The 18,388-nt window shown below is 38.6% G+C and overlaps 1 protein-coding gene across 1 annotated transcript in view; it reads right to left on the reverse strand.

Annotated features, from left to right (window-relative positions):
- Positions 1–1,124: 1,124 nt before the first annotated feature.
- The window catches only part of LOC100374319 (guanylate cyclase 32E-like), a 58,045-nt gene continuing 40,781 nt past the window's right edge, over positions 1,125–18,388 (reverse strand). Inside the window, exons 2-19 of the mRNA XM_078010059.2 lie at positions 15,444–15,753; positions 15,121–15,267; positions 14,495–14,667; positions 13,418–13,553; positions 12,327–12,469; positions 12,013–12,197; positions 10,966–11,068; positions 10,576–10,737; positions 10,076–10,180; positions 8,982–9,053; positions 8,231–8,402; positions 7,889–8,038; positions 7,278–7,467; positions 5,081–5,221; positions 4,304–4,427; positions 3,408–3,651; positions 3,198–3,296; positions 1,125–2,916 (exon numbers count right to left, since the gene is read on the reverse strand). Of these exons, the coding sequence (XP_077866185.2) occupies positions 2,138–2,916; positions 3,198–3,296; positions 3,408–3,651; positions 4,304–4,427; positions 5,081–5,221; positions 7,278–7,467; positions 7,889–8,038; positions 8,231–8,402; positions 8,982–9,053; positions 10,076–10,180; positions 10,576–10,737; positions 10,966–11,068; positions 12,013–12,197; positions 12,327–12,469; positions 13,418–13,553; positions 14,495–14,667; positions 15,121–15,267; positions 15,444–15,753 (3,435 nt within the window). The 3' untranslated portion in view covers positions 1,125–2,137. The remainder of the gene's footprint in view (positions 2,917–3,197; positions 3,297–3,407; positions 3,652–4,303; positions 4,428–5,080; positions 5,222–7,277; positions 7,468–7,888; positions 8,039–8,230; positions 8,403–8,981; positions 9,054–10,075; positions 10,181–10,575; positions 10,738–10,965; positions 11,069–12,012; positions 12,198–12,326; positions 12,470–13,417; positions 13,554–14,494; positions 14,668–15,120; positions 15,268–15,443; positions 15,754–18,388) is intronic.

Raw genomic sequence — 18,388 nt, forward strand, 5'->3', positions numbered from 1 at the left:
AGCTCTCTTGTTTTCTGACTACTGCACTCTGTGTAAAACACATTTCTCTAGCGTTTCTGTGAAATCTGTGACATGTCCTAGCAATCATGATCAGAAGGTCTGCGCCATCTAGGCCCACGGGTCGCTGGCCAGCTGGTGTGCCGACAGGTTATGTGAGATAGACATAACTCAGGGCTAATAAGCCTAATGTCTCCTAGTTAGAGCAACATTTCCCAATTTTTTTCACTTTTGTTGAAGTCACAATTTGGAGAATCTGACATGCTAATAGTTCTACCAAGTAACAGTGAAAGTGGGCATATTTCCAGCTTACAAGTGTTTTCTCAGTTAAGTGTTAGAAACTTGTTTTTCTAATTTTGACAACATTATCAGGATTCTACATTGTGTATTGTCTCCCCTAACTTCTAAAACTTGCATGAGATTTTAGGCTGTGCTTCTTTCTATCGTAGATTTAGAATTAATCAAATTGTTGTTTCAGAGTTCAAAACAGATTTTATACTCTGCCAAAGAGTAATGTTTAACATAGTACCATTAATAAATTCCCTGAAATGACAATACGCCTTTTCCATAATAAAGTCATACCCACCTAATCAACCCCCCTCCCATCACTTTATCTTCCACAATTTCAGTCCATAAGCAACCTTAGAATTAATTCTGAGATCCATGGTTCAGGCTTTATACACTGGAATCGGAACATCTCAATTAGGGAAAAGGTCGAGTAATGTTCATGTATTCATCATGTTAAATGTCAAATTATCACCTCAGCGAATTTGCTAACTTTGTTAATGGTGCTGACGAGGCACGAATATTCAAAAAGGTACGGTGCTCACAAGATTCAGAGTGATTATTGGAATGTGAAATGGGATTAATGCCAGAAAATGTAAAAAGCTAAAATGTTTCCAATTCTAAATGATTCTCTAAATATATGTGCCTGGAGAACGGGTGGGAAGGTGATTGAAAGAAAATAAAATGTAGTATCTGAAGAAGATGAAAGGTACGGTAATTGAAAGTGGCTCATGCATTAGTATGTGAGGTAATTAAAACGAATCCGACATTATTTTCCAATAGCTTTTGCAATTTCTTTGAAGATAGGTGTTGAATTGCTTGAATAAACACAAACATTGATATGTGTTGGTACGTGTTTATTTATTAGAATATAAATCAGGTGAATGAAGCACACAAAACAAGGACTGCCTTATTTTTAACATCTAATTTATACGGAAAATATGCCATATGACTAAAAGCTTATATTTACATTGGTACTATCGGGTATTCCATGTTTATGTGACAAATTATTATATCTATATACCATTTTCTAATATGACAAATATTAATGAATGAACTTGCAGATGTGCACTGTAATATAAGTAAGTATGTTATACCACAGTTTACAACATTTTAGTTGAGCCATGATAGGCATATACCGATTTTCATTTTCGGAAAACCCCATAATCAGACTGCGATACTGACATTAGAGATTATGTTGGTGTCAACATTACCGATTTTTACTGTTAGACAACCAGTACTAGTTAAGCACCAAATTTGTGTGCCGCACAAAAAACATCACTATAGTGTAATTTTATCCAAGTTTCCTGGAAATCGGTCATTGCGGAAAGGAACAAGTGGCAGAAACAAACAAACAAAAATACAAAAACGAGGCAGGTATAAGGGCTAATTTTGTTTTGACCAATTAATTCAAATTACAACAGCAATATTTACATCTTGTTCGCATCTGCATGCAAAACACGTATCACAATTACGTCATAGATATATTGAAAGAACTGTAAAATGCGTATAATTAGCGCGAAATTTATATGTCTGGTCTCCCTAAGCGTGACAGTTAAAACTATGTGCGCCACATCGGAGTTTTAGAAAAATAAAAAAATAAATTAAAAAAGTGATTGACATACAAATATTTTAGCGTTGTGAAAATTAAAAAAAAACAATTTGTATATAATTCTAATAGTTGCTATGTGTCAGTATTGGTATAAATGATCACATAACAAGGCTTGCCTATATAAAACAGAAATAGTTAAATAATGATACATGTTCAATAAATAAATAACACTGTTCTGTGTTGGGTTTCCGCTCATGCGATCTATTACGATAATACATTGCAGAACCATATCATCTTCATCCGTTATGTGAAAAGGTGGCTTTCTCTGTTGTTTTCATATGAATTCGCGTCAAAACCTGAATCGGTCAAACTCTCGCGTTTCGGCGTGCTCCCCGTGCAAATGCTTTGTGTACTCCTCTTGCGTGATTTTTCGTTCTCTGCTAAAGGCTTTAACGTTTCCGACGTGGATGTGATGGACGGTGTGTGTGAGACATGTTCGTGCGGTACTGCCGTGACAGAATCTTTGATAAATGTCCGTAATGTAACGTCTTCCACGCTATCTACCATCAAAGGTGTGGTGCAGCCTGAACTTCCCGTTGATGTACTTCGCTGAATTTCAAAACGGTTCGATACGTTTTTCGGTGTATCTTTCATTTGCCGGTTAAATTTATCTGTCAATTCACAATCAGTACTTCCAACCGACAGGGATTCCTTGGTATCAGTCCATCCGATAGGAATACGGGTAAGGCGCTCGTTGGTGTTACTCGTACTACTTTGAACACTGCTGATATCAGGAGATGTGAGTGGCTTTGGTGGTAGAGGCGAATTCGTTCCTGTGGTCCAGCTCGTTCTCTTCCCCATTCCTGATCTTTCATCTTCCATGTGACCGTCTAGTGAGCGTTGGTCATTCGGTGAATCGCAATGACTTTTAAACATTCTGTAGTTTGGGTCTTGGTCTTCTAGCCAATACGTGAGGATCTCACCTTTCCCCTTCATTGAGATTAGTCCCCTTTCCACAGTTGTGTATCCACCAATCTTGTCGAGAATAGTTTTACAAGATGGACTGCAATGAATCTTTAACGCTGTAAATAAAAAAGAAAGCTCCTTAAACCCAATGCGCACATTTTGCACTCAACACAGTAGGTAGCGCGCCTGCCTGCCTAAGGTGTTACTCTGCGATTGCCGAGATCGTGAGTTCGAACCCTGGGCTCTGTGTTGTAATATGTCTGTATATTTGCATGTACAGTTTGCAATACACCAGTAATACAATGATCGACATCGCATTCAATAATTGATGTTATTATTATATCTGCAATAATTATTTTACTCTAGGAGTATGTGTGTTCATATTGCGACTACTTACGAAGACCGTTCGATTCCATTCTTGACGCCGTATTGACAGTGTCACCGAATAAACAGTACCTGGGCATTGTGAGGCCAACTACACCAGAACAAACAGGTCCTGTCAAAATAAATAAAACATGATTTTATGACCATCAAAGTTCACATAATTCAAAAAAGGATATCATTCACTTGAATCTGTATTTTGGATTGTCCTAACGTGTGGACCTACCTGAATGAATCCCAATCCGAAGTTTCAGTTGTTCCCCAGGCCTATGTCTGATTTGAAAGTGACCTATTTCATCCAGCAAATGGAGAGCGGAAGATGCAATTTCAGCAGCGTGTCTGTCACCATTACGAATTGGAAGACCCGACACCAGCATGTAGGCATCGCCGATCGTTTCCACTTTGTAAGCGTCGTAGTTCTTTATGGTAGAGTCGAACACCGTATACAGATCGTTGAGTAGATCGATCACCTACGGGGACAAAATATGATTGGTCGAAACGATCGTAATGGTCATTTTTAAAGTTTCAACTGTGTTCCCAGTACAAAAGAAATCAAATGTTTGTGTCGTGCAGGCATGGCTGAAAAACTGTGTATAATTTGATTACTTTCTAACAACAAAAGAGCACCATATCCCGTTTGGTGCAGTATTAGACACGAGGATGTATTTGCAATCCGATTTCAAAACAATCAGAAAAATTATCAATTCCCTTATTTTATATTTTTATAAAAATAGTTTTTAAAAACGTGCAATGCAAAACACGAAATGGCTCGATTCATCGAATATATGGTTCTCTGATCTATTCTCCATGAAGTAGTACATGAGATACGTGTGCGGGAGAGTTTATGTCAACTCAATTTAAAAAAAAATATTACCTCATGCTTTTCATTTGTGCACAAAAGATTGCAGCTTACGCTATTTCAAAATGCCTTTGCTGTATGGCGATATTTTATGCGATGCCGCTTAAAAATTTAATTGTGGAAAAGATGGATGTGTGTGAACAGAGAATGTTCATCAATTGTTAATTCTGCACAACGTATAACTACTCAATAGTAATTAATAAACAATAAGACAAGCGGTCTGCCTCAGTCTTTCTATTACGTTTCAGCTTATAACCTCGTACCTGATAAGGAGTACTTGCTGATGACAATGCTGTGAATCCAACGATATCACTGAAAAATATTGTCACACACTCGAATGATTCTGGTTCGACGGGTCGACCTTTCTTTAGCGAGTTTGCCACTGATCTGAAAAAAAGACCGTGTTTATATATATGTGTGTGTTTTCAGCATGATTCTGAGTAGTTTCCACATTATTGGGACACCCTAATACTCTGAAAAGCAGATGGCGATTTTTACTGGTGAATATTTAAAACTACATCGATTATTACACTGTAGTGAGAAATACATGCTCTGTGAGATTGTCAGTAGAGAAGTGCCAGACTTGTACTTTTTCACGCAGTAGTTCGTTGGTTATGTGTCGCGCTCGTCCTTGTCTGTGCGTCACGTAGCAGTATGTGCGAGTTTGAACTGTATTGAACTGTTTCTCATCACTGATTTCAAGTAGTAGTCATTATAGCCAATGTAACCGAATTCCGTATATTTCCGCCATTATGTCTTAATGGAAACAGTGCCATTATTGCTATCATTAAAACCAATTTCTCCATTGTTTGGGGTCGCATTTATCTTTAAAAACTATCAAGCACAATGTTCCGACACAAAAGATAATGTTAGCCATGCCAATGTTTTTTTTCTTGTCAACATTTACTACTCAAAACATGCGTTGATCTCCCCCACTAAACATTAACATTGTTGTTTGTGAAGTGTGCATTTCTCTAAACCTTTTAGACATTGCACTCGGTAAACAAGAGAGCAATGAAGCTCAATGCATCGCCACTTACTTTGGCAACATGCTGTGTAGCAAGTTGTCTGTTTTCTTCTTCTCTTCAATCAACTGCTGTGTTCTATCATCAACGATTGACTCTAAATTATTGGCGTATTTTTCCATGATGGCAATCATGTTGTCAAAGATGTTTGCTTTCCTGTGGAGAAATAACATACACTTGTTATTGTGAAAAACAAAACAGTTCTACAACACAGAACTAAAAAAAACCGTGACTTGTGTATTTGATGCTTTATAAACAATCATAGCAGCATCGGATCAGTGGTATTTTTAGGGATCAGTTTCAATGTCATAATACTTGATCATACAATCAAAGTAAAGTTGTATACATTTGGTGTTATCAGTGTCAACCTTTTCGCCTTTATTTGCATTTATTTCATTTAAGGGCTAGGTAGAGCTCTCCAAAAAAAGTTCACCAAAATAAAATCTCCAGAATTCTCTGTTTTATTAACCATTCTCATTTTAATTAACCAATAAAAATTGTAATAACATTGTTTGTAATGTTTTTTTGATATAAAAGTCGACACTGAAATTGACATATTTACGTAACCACGCAGTATGTTTGTTAACGCTTTTCTTGTGTTCAGAAATCATACATTCACATAGACCAATGTTGTTTTGCTGTACTACGTGAAATACTTATTTTTTACCAAACCTTTTCTTTGCAATCTTTTATTTTATTTATTTGTAGTTTGCATTACCGGTCAAATGAAGTACAATGTCACACACTAACGGGTGATATTTCTATTGGCGGTTGTTCGGTAGCTTGTAAGGAAAATAAGTCTTGGGAAAAAGTATGCGAATATTTGACGCAACCACAAGCCCGTACTTTAATAATAATGTAATAATAAATAGAGGCATATCCGCTGCTCCCATGGCGTATCTTACTAATATGTGAACACTAGAAGAAACATGCCCCCGCTTAAACAAAATGTGTTTTCAGTCTTTCATTCGAAGTTATAATTCCACGTGTTGAAATGCACCATGGGAATGGCACTGTGCGTTGAAAGAGTAGGGTTATTTTTAGATCTAGGTATAATACCCTTTCAGCTAGGACAGACTATTCAAGTATTCACTTCTTCCTCAGGTAATATATCATAATTGAGCAGCGACGATCTGTATAGTCATGAAGCTGACTAATTGTTGTCTCGATGACATCTCTAACAGATGTGATATAATGATTCCATTACAGTGGGTATCTACAATGCGTTGAGGATTTCCCCGAGATCGTTGCGATGAGTTTTGACAACGCTTTGACACGAAGTATGTATTGTGGTCATTGCTCAGTTATATTATTACAAAAATAACACAATTTATCGATATCTTCACTCGTATTTCACGGGTATACTTGACTTTAGTGTGATAGAGGTAGAGGAAATAGAAAAATTGTCATTGTAGTTTAGTTTATTGAGTTGCAGGCAGTGATCTTGTCTAGCAGAAGAGAGTAACCCCATTCCTACATTCACCGCACTTTATGTACACGTAATTTATTGAAATTCAAGATAATACCAAATCAGCGATATCGCTACCTGTGATTACTACCGTCGTGCTTGGTGCCTCTCGAAATGAATCACATTATCTATGCAAGATAGAATCACCAATCACCCCCTGGGACAGGCTTAAATCTATGCAATGATTGGAAATGTCTTTTTCGTGAGAGAATCATTTTTGATGCAATACATAAGAAATATAAATTCTCCCATTAAGGGAAAATTGTCTATTAAAACAACTCGGCAAGCTTAAACGACAAATGTTTGGGTGTTAAAAAACGGAATAACTAGATTCGCGAAAACCTTTTGGAAGCACGATCTCGTAACTAGAATTAATTATTCTGTCTACCGAAGGGAGTCGTGATTGATGGTTCCTCTACAGGGTCGGTGGCCCCATTACTCTGTAGTCATTTACCGAGGCTTAAATACTAATTCTATGCTGTACTCATAATATTCACCATTTCTGTAGCTCCTCCCCATCAGGTCCATTTCCACACACAAATGTGCTGAGAAGGACTGATAGTTGAAAGACAGTGAGTATCTATACAGATAGACTGATAGTTCAAAGACAGTATCTGTGCAGATAGACTGTTCATATACAGTATCTTTAAGATGACTTACTGTCAAAGACAGTAGCTGTCTAAGTAGGCTAGTGGGTCCAAGTTAGTCGATTATTAAAAATACATTACATAAATCATTACTTACATTCCCTTTTGAATAGGTTTTAATTTGATTCTTATAGTTTTCAGATCTGGTCTATTTTCTGGTATCTCGTGCCAACATTCTTGTATCGTATCTACGACGTAGTCTGGTGCGTCTATTTCAAGTAGATCCATAATATTTGGTCGAAATGGCCGAACGGGATCTAACGGTGTTTTCACACGTTCTATGATCTCTGTAATTTAAAAGATCGAAGTAAATTAAGAAACTTGGCTGAGATAGCTCTGCTGTTAGCAATGCACATTTCAGTTAGATGGGAATATCATCATGAAATGAACAAATCTGAAACTGCAGGTTTCATCCGAGTTACCTATATGTATACTATCAAAGCAATCGAACTTTTGCTTTTCAACAAGAAGACAAAAATATCACTTTTTACCAAACACGACAAAAATATTCTTCAAAATTAGAAATTTGAACAAATTAGAGAAAAGTATATCCAAGCTACATACACACTATCAAAAAGTATCAAAGTATCAAAACAATCAGACGAAGAAGTCAAAAAAGTAATGGTTGCCCGACGACGGACGACAGACAATCAGGATTATGATTAGCTACGCGCGACGAAGTTGACAGCAGAGCTGAAGAGTCCTTACCTTTAGGAGAAAGTTCAGAGTTTCCATAGGGACCAGCGCGTAGGAAAATTTCGTACATAATAATAGCAAAGGAGTAAATATCTCCTTTCTGGGAGCCCTCTCCTGGTGGGTTGGACATGCGCAAAAACTCGGGCGCCCTCCATAACAGATCTGAAACAAAATAAACACAATAAACTACGTCTCAAACAACGACATGAATATGTGATGTTCAACCAATAAAAACAAGACACGTCACCAAACGTTTCCGGTAGAGAATAAACCACAAGACAAAGTGCTGAGGAAATGCGCTGATTCCACGAAATATTTGCAACATCAATGTAATGCACAGACGAGAAAACTCACTTCTGTAAAGTGCGAATTCACCGGCTTCTTCCAAATCTCGATCGGCACCAGCCTTGAACTCATGGAGACCGAAGTCCGTGATCTTCACAACCCATCTTGAGTCCACTACGCAATTCGAAGATTTCAAGTTACCGTGCGATTTCAATTCGCTGTTGTGAATATATACCATTCCCTATAACGTAATGAGAAAAAGCATATTTAACTACAGTAACTATTTTATAATCGTTCACCAGATATATTACATCTCATGCAATTCATGTTACATGCCAGATATAGTATAGTATAGCTCCAATCATCATATGATCCGCAAATATTTGCAAATTATACAGACATTACTCATGTTTTCATCATTATTTTTTTTATTTTCCCTATTATAACATTTACTGTGTAATTATGCATATAGAGAAACTCCTTTTAGCGTCGTATGGGTCCCACATGATATCACTGATTGCATGGTATTCATCGCTTCGTTCATAAAAATGCATTGCAACAAATAGATAACTACCAAGAAAAGTTTGTTTAAAGCGGGGGATCGTCACCTGCGCACGCGCGGGAATTGAGTCCCAAGCGACGATAACAACACACGCTAAAAAGAGGCTCATGGGTAGACGCTTGTTTGTAAACAATGTCACCCCATCTGACGCATGCGCGGGTGACGACTCCCCCGCTTTAAATTGTATATCCAACTGCAAACGTGTTATTTAAATTAGATGTTCTTGTAAAATATAATTATAAATCAGATTATGATTACCTTGATAATATCACTAACCATGGATGCTACGATCATATTATCTAACTTAATCTCGTCGTTCTCCAAGATATCCTAATATACGATATACATAAATAATCAGATATTCATAGACGTGTTATGTACATGCATATAGCAGACAGTCCATAGAAGTCTCTAGCGACTAAGCATTTCGGGAACGTAAATGATAGACCACTTTTCCGGAAGTAGCAAGACTGAGGTGAGAAAGACACCTGATGTTGTCAAGGCGGCAAATACAAACATGTCAATATGTTGATATTCAGAAAAAGGGGATTTAATTTTCGCGACGTCGGTTGGTACATTCAAAAGCATAATATCACACGTGCATATTTACGTTACACCTTATTTGCGGTATGCGGCCATGCGAAACATAAAAGAACGCTAACAGCTAACGCTAAAAGAACACTGTTAATAGTGTCGACATTGTTTTATCTGGGGGTCGTCAGTAAGTTAAAAAGCCGTATATAGGCATTAATTTCAGGGACTACACAGATTGTCTATTTGAGCGACTTTTCTCAAAACTATTGACGCCATTGTTGTCGTCATGGCCGCTTGAGGGCGCGACTCAATAGAAAAGTGTATGACTGAGTATACTAGTATATGTTATTCTTACGATAGCGATTAGTGTGCACGTGTTGATGCATCGATGAAATAACATACTTAGTGCGTTCGAATTGTTAAGCCAAACACGTTTCGATTATTAGGCAGATCTTTACGCGTTAAAGCTTAAATAATTGACGCTCGATGGTCTTAAATCGGCATTGATGAAGTACGACATTATCGTAATTTGCTTTGTATTAACTTATTGGCGGGCTTAGTAGATTATGTTATGAAATCAGTGAGGCGGGAAACCAATATAAGTGAATTGTTTGATTCGGCAAGAAGAGAAACGAATGTAAGTGAATCATTTGATTCGGCGAGGGGGGGGGGGTTGAATGTTACTGAATCCTTTGAATCGGCGAGGACGGAAATGAATACTCGTGAATCAGTGGTCTAAATTATCCGTAGTACCCAGTGAAATACAGCATTCTGTACATAGCCGGCAAGAAAAGAACTTGTTAGGAATGTATAGCTACCTGTAAACTGCCTCTGGCACAATACTCGGTGATGATGCATATAAGTGAGTATTCTACGCATGCGCCGATGAAAGGATTGATGTGATCATTACGTAAATCCCGTACCTGTGAAAATAAACTAAATTCATGTTACTATGAGGCATGTTGCAAAAACTAAGCTTCATACAGGGCGCTCTCCAGTGACGAGGCGCGCTTCGTTGACAACTTTTCATGGGTGTAAGCGGTGTCATTCGAAGCATAGAATCTGGTCGTCCTTCAATAAAAAGATGTTTGTTTTTTTAGATATCTCTTATTTCAAAATAACGCACGATCTCACAACTGCCTGTTGCCTATATTGAACGATATTACTAATCCTCATCTACGTCATTTTGACGTCACTGACGCGCCTCGTTGCGAGAGGGCGTTTAGTCTAGTGTGTTCCCCCACACTTATGTAGCTATGAGGCACGCCAGTATTCAACGCAGTGACGTTGTTTGAATAATCCTGAAGTAAGCACTTACAACTTTGAGTTCCTTACGAACTTTTCTTGTGAGATCGATATTTTTCTTATTAATATGCTTGATTGCGACAACGTTTCCCTTGAACGTCCCTATTTTGGTGAATATTTGCTGGTTATGGGCATCAGTCGTTGACTGCAGGGACTCCATGCTACGGAGACTCATCTACGGAAACAGAAACAGACATGATGAACAATGAAGCAGTACATATATATGCCCAATATTAGGTAAATGACTAATTTTATTGAAATATCATCCACACATAATATATCATGTAAATGAACAAAAAATGCGAAGTAGAAACAATAAATCTCATATTCAGTCAATTTTCAGCACCACAATTATGATTTATTTAAAAAAAATGAAGGTTTGACAGGAACTCAAATATCACACCTTGCTACTGGAACGATACAAAGCATTATCACTTTTGATGCAAATATCTCGGTAGTCAATCTTCCACAGCAGACTTGCCAGAGCTTGCTCGTATTTCCAATTTCTATAGTAACAAGGGAAATATAAGATCATTGTCAATCCGACTGTTAAAGTTATTATATCTTAACTGCGTGTAAATTTGTAAAGTTTGTGTTTTATGTACAGTCAAAGTATTTTCGTACGTTTTCTTGAATACGTTATATTTTTAAATAACATCTTATTATAATACATCTTGCATCGAAAACAATATAATTTGCCGCTCGGGGAATCCTGTATGAGAACTCGTTCCAAAACGTATTAGCACGTTCGAATTCTCCCTTATTTTAGGTAAACTACGTTACCAGCATGCACCACTTTCCTGGAAGTAGCAAAACTGGGGTGCAAAAATATTCCTGCTTTGTCATGGCAGAAAATACAAACAAGTCAGTTTGCTGATAGTCGATGGAAGGAAATTTTATTTTGGTGATGTTGGTTGGTACACCCAGAAGCACAATATAACGCATGCAACTTTATGTTAAACCCCAAAATGACATGCGCGCGCATGCAAAACGCGGTATTTTCGACTTCTGGGAAAGTCGTCTCTAGACGCGTAATAGGTTATTGACGTCACATAAGTACACTTCCTACCATTGAAGAAACGCTATAGCGAATTATTAATACAAGCAGGAAAAATGTGCATAATAAAAAGGTTATCGCGAGAATACCGCAAAGTATGCACTCAGGCAGTAGGGGGACGCGTCGACCACCGCCACTCGCTGGTCGATATAATCAGCGTACCGCCTTTGTGCGGTATTCTTGTAAAAACCTCATGATATTGATGCTCGATTATTTCCTCTCAATAGTCATGATATTAAAATTTGGATCCACCATGCACGATAACGATGGAGTCGCCAAACACGGTACTAACAGTGAAATCGCCATGTCTACGCCTGAATGTGCCTGGCTGCTCTCATTACGATGTGCGTAACTAAAGCGCGTGTATGCGACATTGCGGCAATAGTGCCCTACCTGTACGCCACAGCAAGCACTATTACCAGTACCAATAGTATCCCACCGATAGTGCCACCGACTATCTCTGGTGTGTAATCCTGTATTACGGGACAGTATTCACCGTGGAATCCACACTGAGGCTCGTCTGAAGGTTTTATGCCAGATACCCAATCGATGGTGACTCCGGCTTTTGACACGTAAACCTATTATGCAAAATTAATATTAAATCTGTTGATAAGCAAAACGTGATCTCATATAATTGATGTAGAATTGTCCACGTGTAAGTACAATAATAATTATGTAACGTTTAGTATCGGCACATATCGACCTACCACTTCATTATTGATCATCTGAAACAATCCGACTGGTAACATCCCGTAGCCAGGAGTGATATTCATCGGTTGCCTAGCAATCACTGTAAAATTAGATTCAGCGTCACCATTATTGTCGATGAAGGCGAGCGTTCCGGTGATACCTTGGGGAAAGTCAGGAGTAATCATTGTTATAACAAACTGACATTAACCTATTTTACAAAATAACACCCGTGTCGTGGAACTGGGAGGGGGGGGGGTATATTATGCATCTTAATCGTGTATATGAAATCCGCGAAATAACATGTTTATATTCGAAATCAACATTGGCAAAAGATGATAAAATAATCATCGTTATTTTCAATCGATAAAATCATATTTATATGCATGTATGTATGTAGGCAAACTTGAGTCTGGTACTGAATTAACTATCAGTCAAATATGATATTGAATCAGGCTAATATGCTTATTATTGAAAATACCCATAATTCATTAGTGGAAATATAGTACAAAATACCTAAAAAAACATAATCACGTGATTTAAGATAAAATCTCAGCAATCACTTAATGGGTGGCACATTCTTCATTTATACAATGTTTCAACAAGTTTTTACCCAAGGGAAAGCGAGTAAATAGTACGAACCACAGCAACTATTAAAATTATGTATTCCCATGATGCGTTGCACGAAACTTTCAAGTTGGGATGTAGATCGTGATCACATCAGGTCAATCACAGTTATTTTGCAACGCATTCGCTTACGTCATCGTATTACCACGATAGCGCGATTTAATCAACTGTCCATTGCGGCGAATTGCGTGATTGCGCCACCTCATCCACGATCATACTTTATATTTTGCGTCATCTTATGACCTAGTTCCTCGTTTCATGAATTTATAGATGTTATGGCTGGGGACACCGGACTTGAAGTTATTCACGCAAAGCGTCGGGGTACACCTTTTTAAATCCTATAATGTAACGCGTTGTACATTCCGCGATAAAATGACGTCACATTATGCTAATGCTAATGTTCCAGTAGCCATATGCGCAACAAATATGACATACAATGTAATGTAATGTAATGTAATGTAATGTAACCAACGAATGCACTCACTTTCGTATGACCTGTTTTTAATTTTTTCTATAATAGCGGTCCCATTTTGAGGTTCGTCGCCATCTTGTATAACTTCTGTCATGGCCTTTGCAAACAACATTACGGCATCGTACAAGTATGCAGCTTCAATAGGAATCTGCAAGAACATAGTTATAGTAGAGAATCACTGGGTACAAATAAATATTATAACCGATATATGGCCTCTCTCTTTATTAACCTATACTCACATATCCTCGGGGGCGGAGCTACGTCACAGACGTTCCACGTTGCTAAGACGCGCACCACTGTACCATGCATTTCTATGGGCTCTGTGCGCGCTGCTGTGGAACGCCGGTCGAGCCGGTGAAAATTCGAGAAAACAACACAAACTCAACTTTGAAGTAATTCCGAACAACCAAATGTATATATGTTACACACGTAGGGCTAATCTTGTTGCACTGTTCAGAGGAGTCTCAACAATCATCCCAAAGTACCGTTTTCTGCGAGTTTTGGCCTTTGTTTTCACCGCCGCGGGTTGCCAGGCGGTGAAAATGCCCGGATGTCCGCCCCGAGGATACAAACATATGGCATTCATCAACCATATCTCTCAGAACAAAGATTAGGATCTTCAACACAATCATTAAAGTTAACCGGTACTTCTGTATGGGGTCGAAACATGGAGAACCACCGAAATCATCACCAGAAGAATCCCGACATTTATAAACTCTTGCTTACGAAGAATATTAAGAATATAGTATCCAGATGTGATCAACAACCAGGAGTTATGGAAAAGAACAATTCAGCATCCCATAGAACAGGAAATACTACAGAGACGCTGGCGATGGCTAGGACACACCCTTCGAAAAACAACCCAAAACATCACAAGGTCGGCACTCAGCTGGGACCCATAGGGCAAAAGGAAACTGGCCGTCCAAGAAATACCTGGCGACGGAACCTAGAGGCTGATGTCCGGAGGTTGGGCTATACCTGGAGGGAAGTGGAGCGTCTGGCACAGGACCGGCCTGGTTGAAGAAATCTTGTTGGTGGCCTATGTCCCAGGAGGGACGATAGGCATAAATCAAATAATAAAATACTCACATTTCTACGGCGATTTCCCATTGCCGGATAATTAAATGGTGGCAGCGACAGGTAATCATCAACAGTTATGGTAAAATGTTCGTATGTATCAGAGATCGGCGGTGTTGCTATAAGAATCAACAGAGACTGATAGGCGGACATCAACTCTGGTGTATACCAAATTTCATATGGATCTGCAAATCATTATAGAAAGGAGATAACTTTTGTCTGTAAATATATAACTCTGTTTAAAGCGGAGGAGTCGTCACCTGCGCATGCGTCATATGGCCAGAGCGTGTCATTGTTTACAAACAAGCGTCTATCCATGAGCCTTTGCGTTTTAGCGTGTGTTGACGGTTATCGACGCTTGGGACTCAATTCCCGCTTTAATTTCTAGGTTAATTTTTAGGGGGCTTCATTGAAATTTAACTAACTGGACGTTGGTCCTCGCACGGCGCCGTGCTCGATATCATGGGACCCACCATGAGACGTGCACAAAGCCGTATGAAATTCGTATAATGCGAACGGTCGCTGCTGGACATCCGTCTTTAAGTGACGTTATTTCAGCTTACGTCCTCGGTAACAACCATGTGTAAACCATATTTTAACGGAGAATATCTCCATGGTATCAATATTAGAATAATTACCTTGTAGATATCCAGCAGCGTTACCAGGATGGTATTGAGTTGTATCTATGGTGATTATTGTATATTCGCCGTTAGTCAAGAGGCCTTTCTTTTGAAGTACTCGCATGAATTCTGGTCTGATAAAATACTCCCCAAGGAAAATGTAAACTGAAACGGAAAAATAACATTTACACAAAACAGTTCCCTTATTCTGAAGCACAAACTTATAGACGCTGTTTGCGTGTTTTCATTTACAATAGGAAAAACAGCAAAGTTCGTTATAATACAGATCTGTAAAAGTTTGTTTTTTTTTTGTAAAATGAATCACACTTTAATCCACTTACTCCTAGTTTCCTGATAGGTTTCTTCAATAATCGGTGGGAAAGGATCGGGAAAACTATTAAATCCGGGAAAATATGGATGGGGATAATACTGAACACTCTGGATAGTGACGTTGGAAGCGGCAAGGTCGTTTTCCAGACTGTGGCTAACAGCCATCCATTGCGTATCTTCCGACGTGACAAGGGTAACATGGTCCCAGTCAAAGTATTTCAACAGCGCCACCACTGATTTGGAGATTTGAGAATCGGGGGGATACGTCCGGGCGAAAGTTGGATATATTTCCTTGTCACTCACTTCATACTCGGCACATCTCTGAAAAGGAGGACACGATATGAATGTCTAATTAGAGTATATTGATGATAGCTAAATGAGAGAAATCAGCTGACACACGATCCAGGCACACACTCCGCTGAACCGCATAACTGTGACTTGGAAAATTTGCGTGCGTCATACTAGCATATAATACACTGCGCATCTCACCAAAACGTATATTTCGACGCAAATATGTTTATATCATAATCGTAATTTCTATTTTGTTCCGATACCAATATAATGAACTCCACATTTAGTATTCACTTAGGTCTCTGAATTCACAGGCATCTTATATAAATCATGCACCAAACAACGTGAACAAGGGATATTATCTCACACGCGGCATTGTAAGCTACACATTGATACAGTATGTCCATTTCTCTCTCAATAGTTGTTTATCGACACAATGCGCCTAGAACCCACTTTCAGAAAAAAATACATTTATTTAACATCACTAGGTTGGAGCTACGAATGCAATCCCCATTAAACCACGCGTGATTGACACTGTCCATCTCAATTTCACACGATGGACGGCATCCATGTGAACCATACTTGATAAGTAATGGCCATATGAACCATACATATGTGTAACCGTTCAATAAGGAACCAGAAGCAAGCAATCTGAATTCCACATGACGGGTACCATCTATATTTCTATGCATCTATGTGTGGTTTCTATGGCTATTCCACATATGAACCACACATGAGATGAGCTCATAAGATTAGTACCATCCATACGAATCCCACATGGTGGGTATCATCCACCGGGTCTCGCCTGATATGTACCAGACCATGAAAATCCCCCACATGATGGGCACGGTGCATCTATACCAAGATATGAACACAATAAGACGAGTACCGCGCAAAAGAATCCCACACAATGGTTTCATACATCTCGTGTGATGGGTACCCAGTCAGGAGTAATGGGCGCCACTCATTTGAAGGGCGCAATCTTTCTCATTGTGGCACGTTAGATACCGTTCATTTGAACGTGGTGGGAACTAACCATCCGAAACTTACAAGACCATATTATTTTTGGATATTTACACAATGCGTATATCAGCTGGAGATGAAAACTAGGTCGTACTAATTCTAGACGTACACTCACGTCATTCCAGATGCACCTTACATATTCATACACACATTGACTGGAAATAAGAAAATCGATTTTCGCTCTCAGCATATGCCTGAAATTTGTACCGTTAATTACTCATTATGAGTGGTAGCGTGTATTGTGGGTCAAAATAGGCGCCGATGACGTGCTCCTTGGGACCTACAGCAACATGCAGATTATTAAGCTCAGGCTGCAGGCCGTTTAATTAATGCCAACAAACCGGTGGTCCATTCACGTTGATATGATTGAAGTGGTGTTCTTTTGTTGAATCCAACTAATACACGATTTTACTCTCGCGGCATCAATACCTTTTTTAATACATAGCGTATTTGCAGAGCGGCTGTGAACGAATACTTCAATTGAAAGTCGGACACTCTGTCAGAGCCACACACTATAAACGTACCATTCAAAAAAAGGAAAAGTATAGCCCTTGGTAATCGAGAGGAGATAAAATTCATATGAATACAACATTGAAAAAACAACGTTTCTTCAAAATGTGAAACCAACATCCCGTGGCGACACATGTCGGAAATTCTTTCCAGTAGGCCTTACCGTGAATACAGCAACATCACAGTACACGGCATCACGCTGTAGGGTATTTATTTGAACAGACATTACAACGGAAATACCACGTGGACACGACCCACGTGTCACACAAGACACCACAGATACCTTCAGACTATATTACAACTCGTAGTACAAATATTACAGCAACAATGGCTACCATTATTCTGCCGGAAGTTAATTAAACTGCATACGTATATACGCAACAAAGGACACTGGCTTCGACATTAATATTTCTAGAATTATCACACATTGTTGTCTATATGTCAGAGAATTCTTCCCAACTGTAACCATGACAACATACAAGGAAGGTAGAGAGAGTATCGCAATGTTTTAATATCAATGAAATATACATTTACTGATGATCTTACGCGTATCTTGGAAACGTGATTAAATCCATAAACATACAGATCACGATAAGTGAGACATGCTCAAGTCTTCGGTAGTTTCGTGCTCGCTGGTATTACTACAAACATTTAAAATAGCTTGTTTGTACATCACAGCAATCTATTCACTCCGAAGTAGCAAGTCTTTGATCAATTTACTGCTTTGATCAACAAGTATTTATTCAGTCTAATTGGAGATAGATTATGTCGGTTTGTTTGAAGCGGCATCTTCTTACGATACACGTGGATTTAGTGTACGAGGTCGTTTCGTGAAATATAGAATATGTTTTAAAGTGCTGCTTCTATTCAGACTGGGGACTCATCGCATGACGCGAACAATAAAATAATGTATGTGTCGTGTATGACTTATATGTTTGTAACTTCATTGTGCGCGTGAATTGTTTTTTTTTTTTATATTTAAAAAACAAACACAGAAGGACGTAAGGAGTATGTTAGGTGTTGCTAGTTGTTAAGACGAACACACACGCATTTCAACGAATTTCAAGGCAAAAGCAAAGTAGAGATGGTGTCATCTCACGGAAACGTGTTGAGTCGTGGATGTAACGCTAAT

This window comes from Saccoglossus kowalevskii, chromosome 8, assembly GCF_978046115.1.
Source record: "Saccoglossus kowalevskii chromosome 8, keSacKowa6.1, whole genome shotgun sequence".
NCBI lineage: Eukaryota > Metazoa > Hemichordata > Enteropneusta > Harrimaniidae > Saccoglossus > Saccoglossus kowalevskii.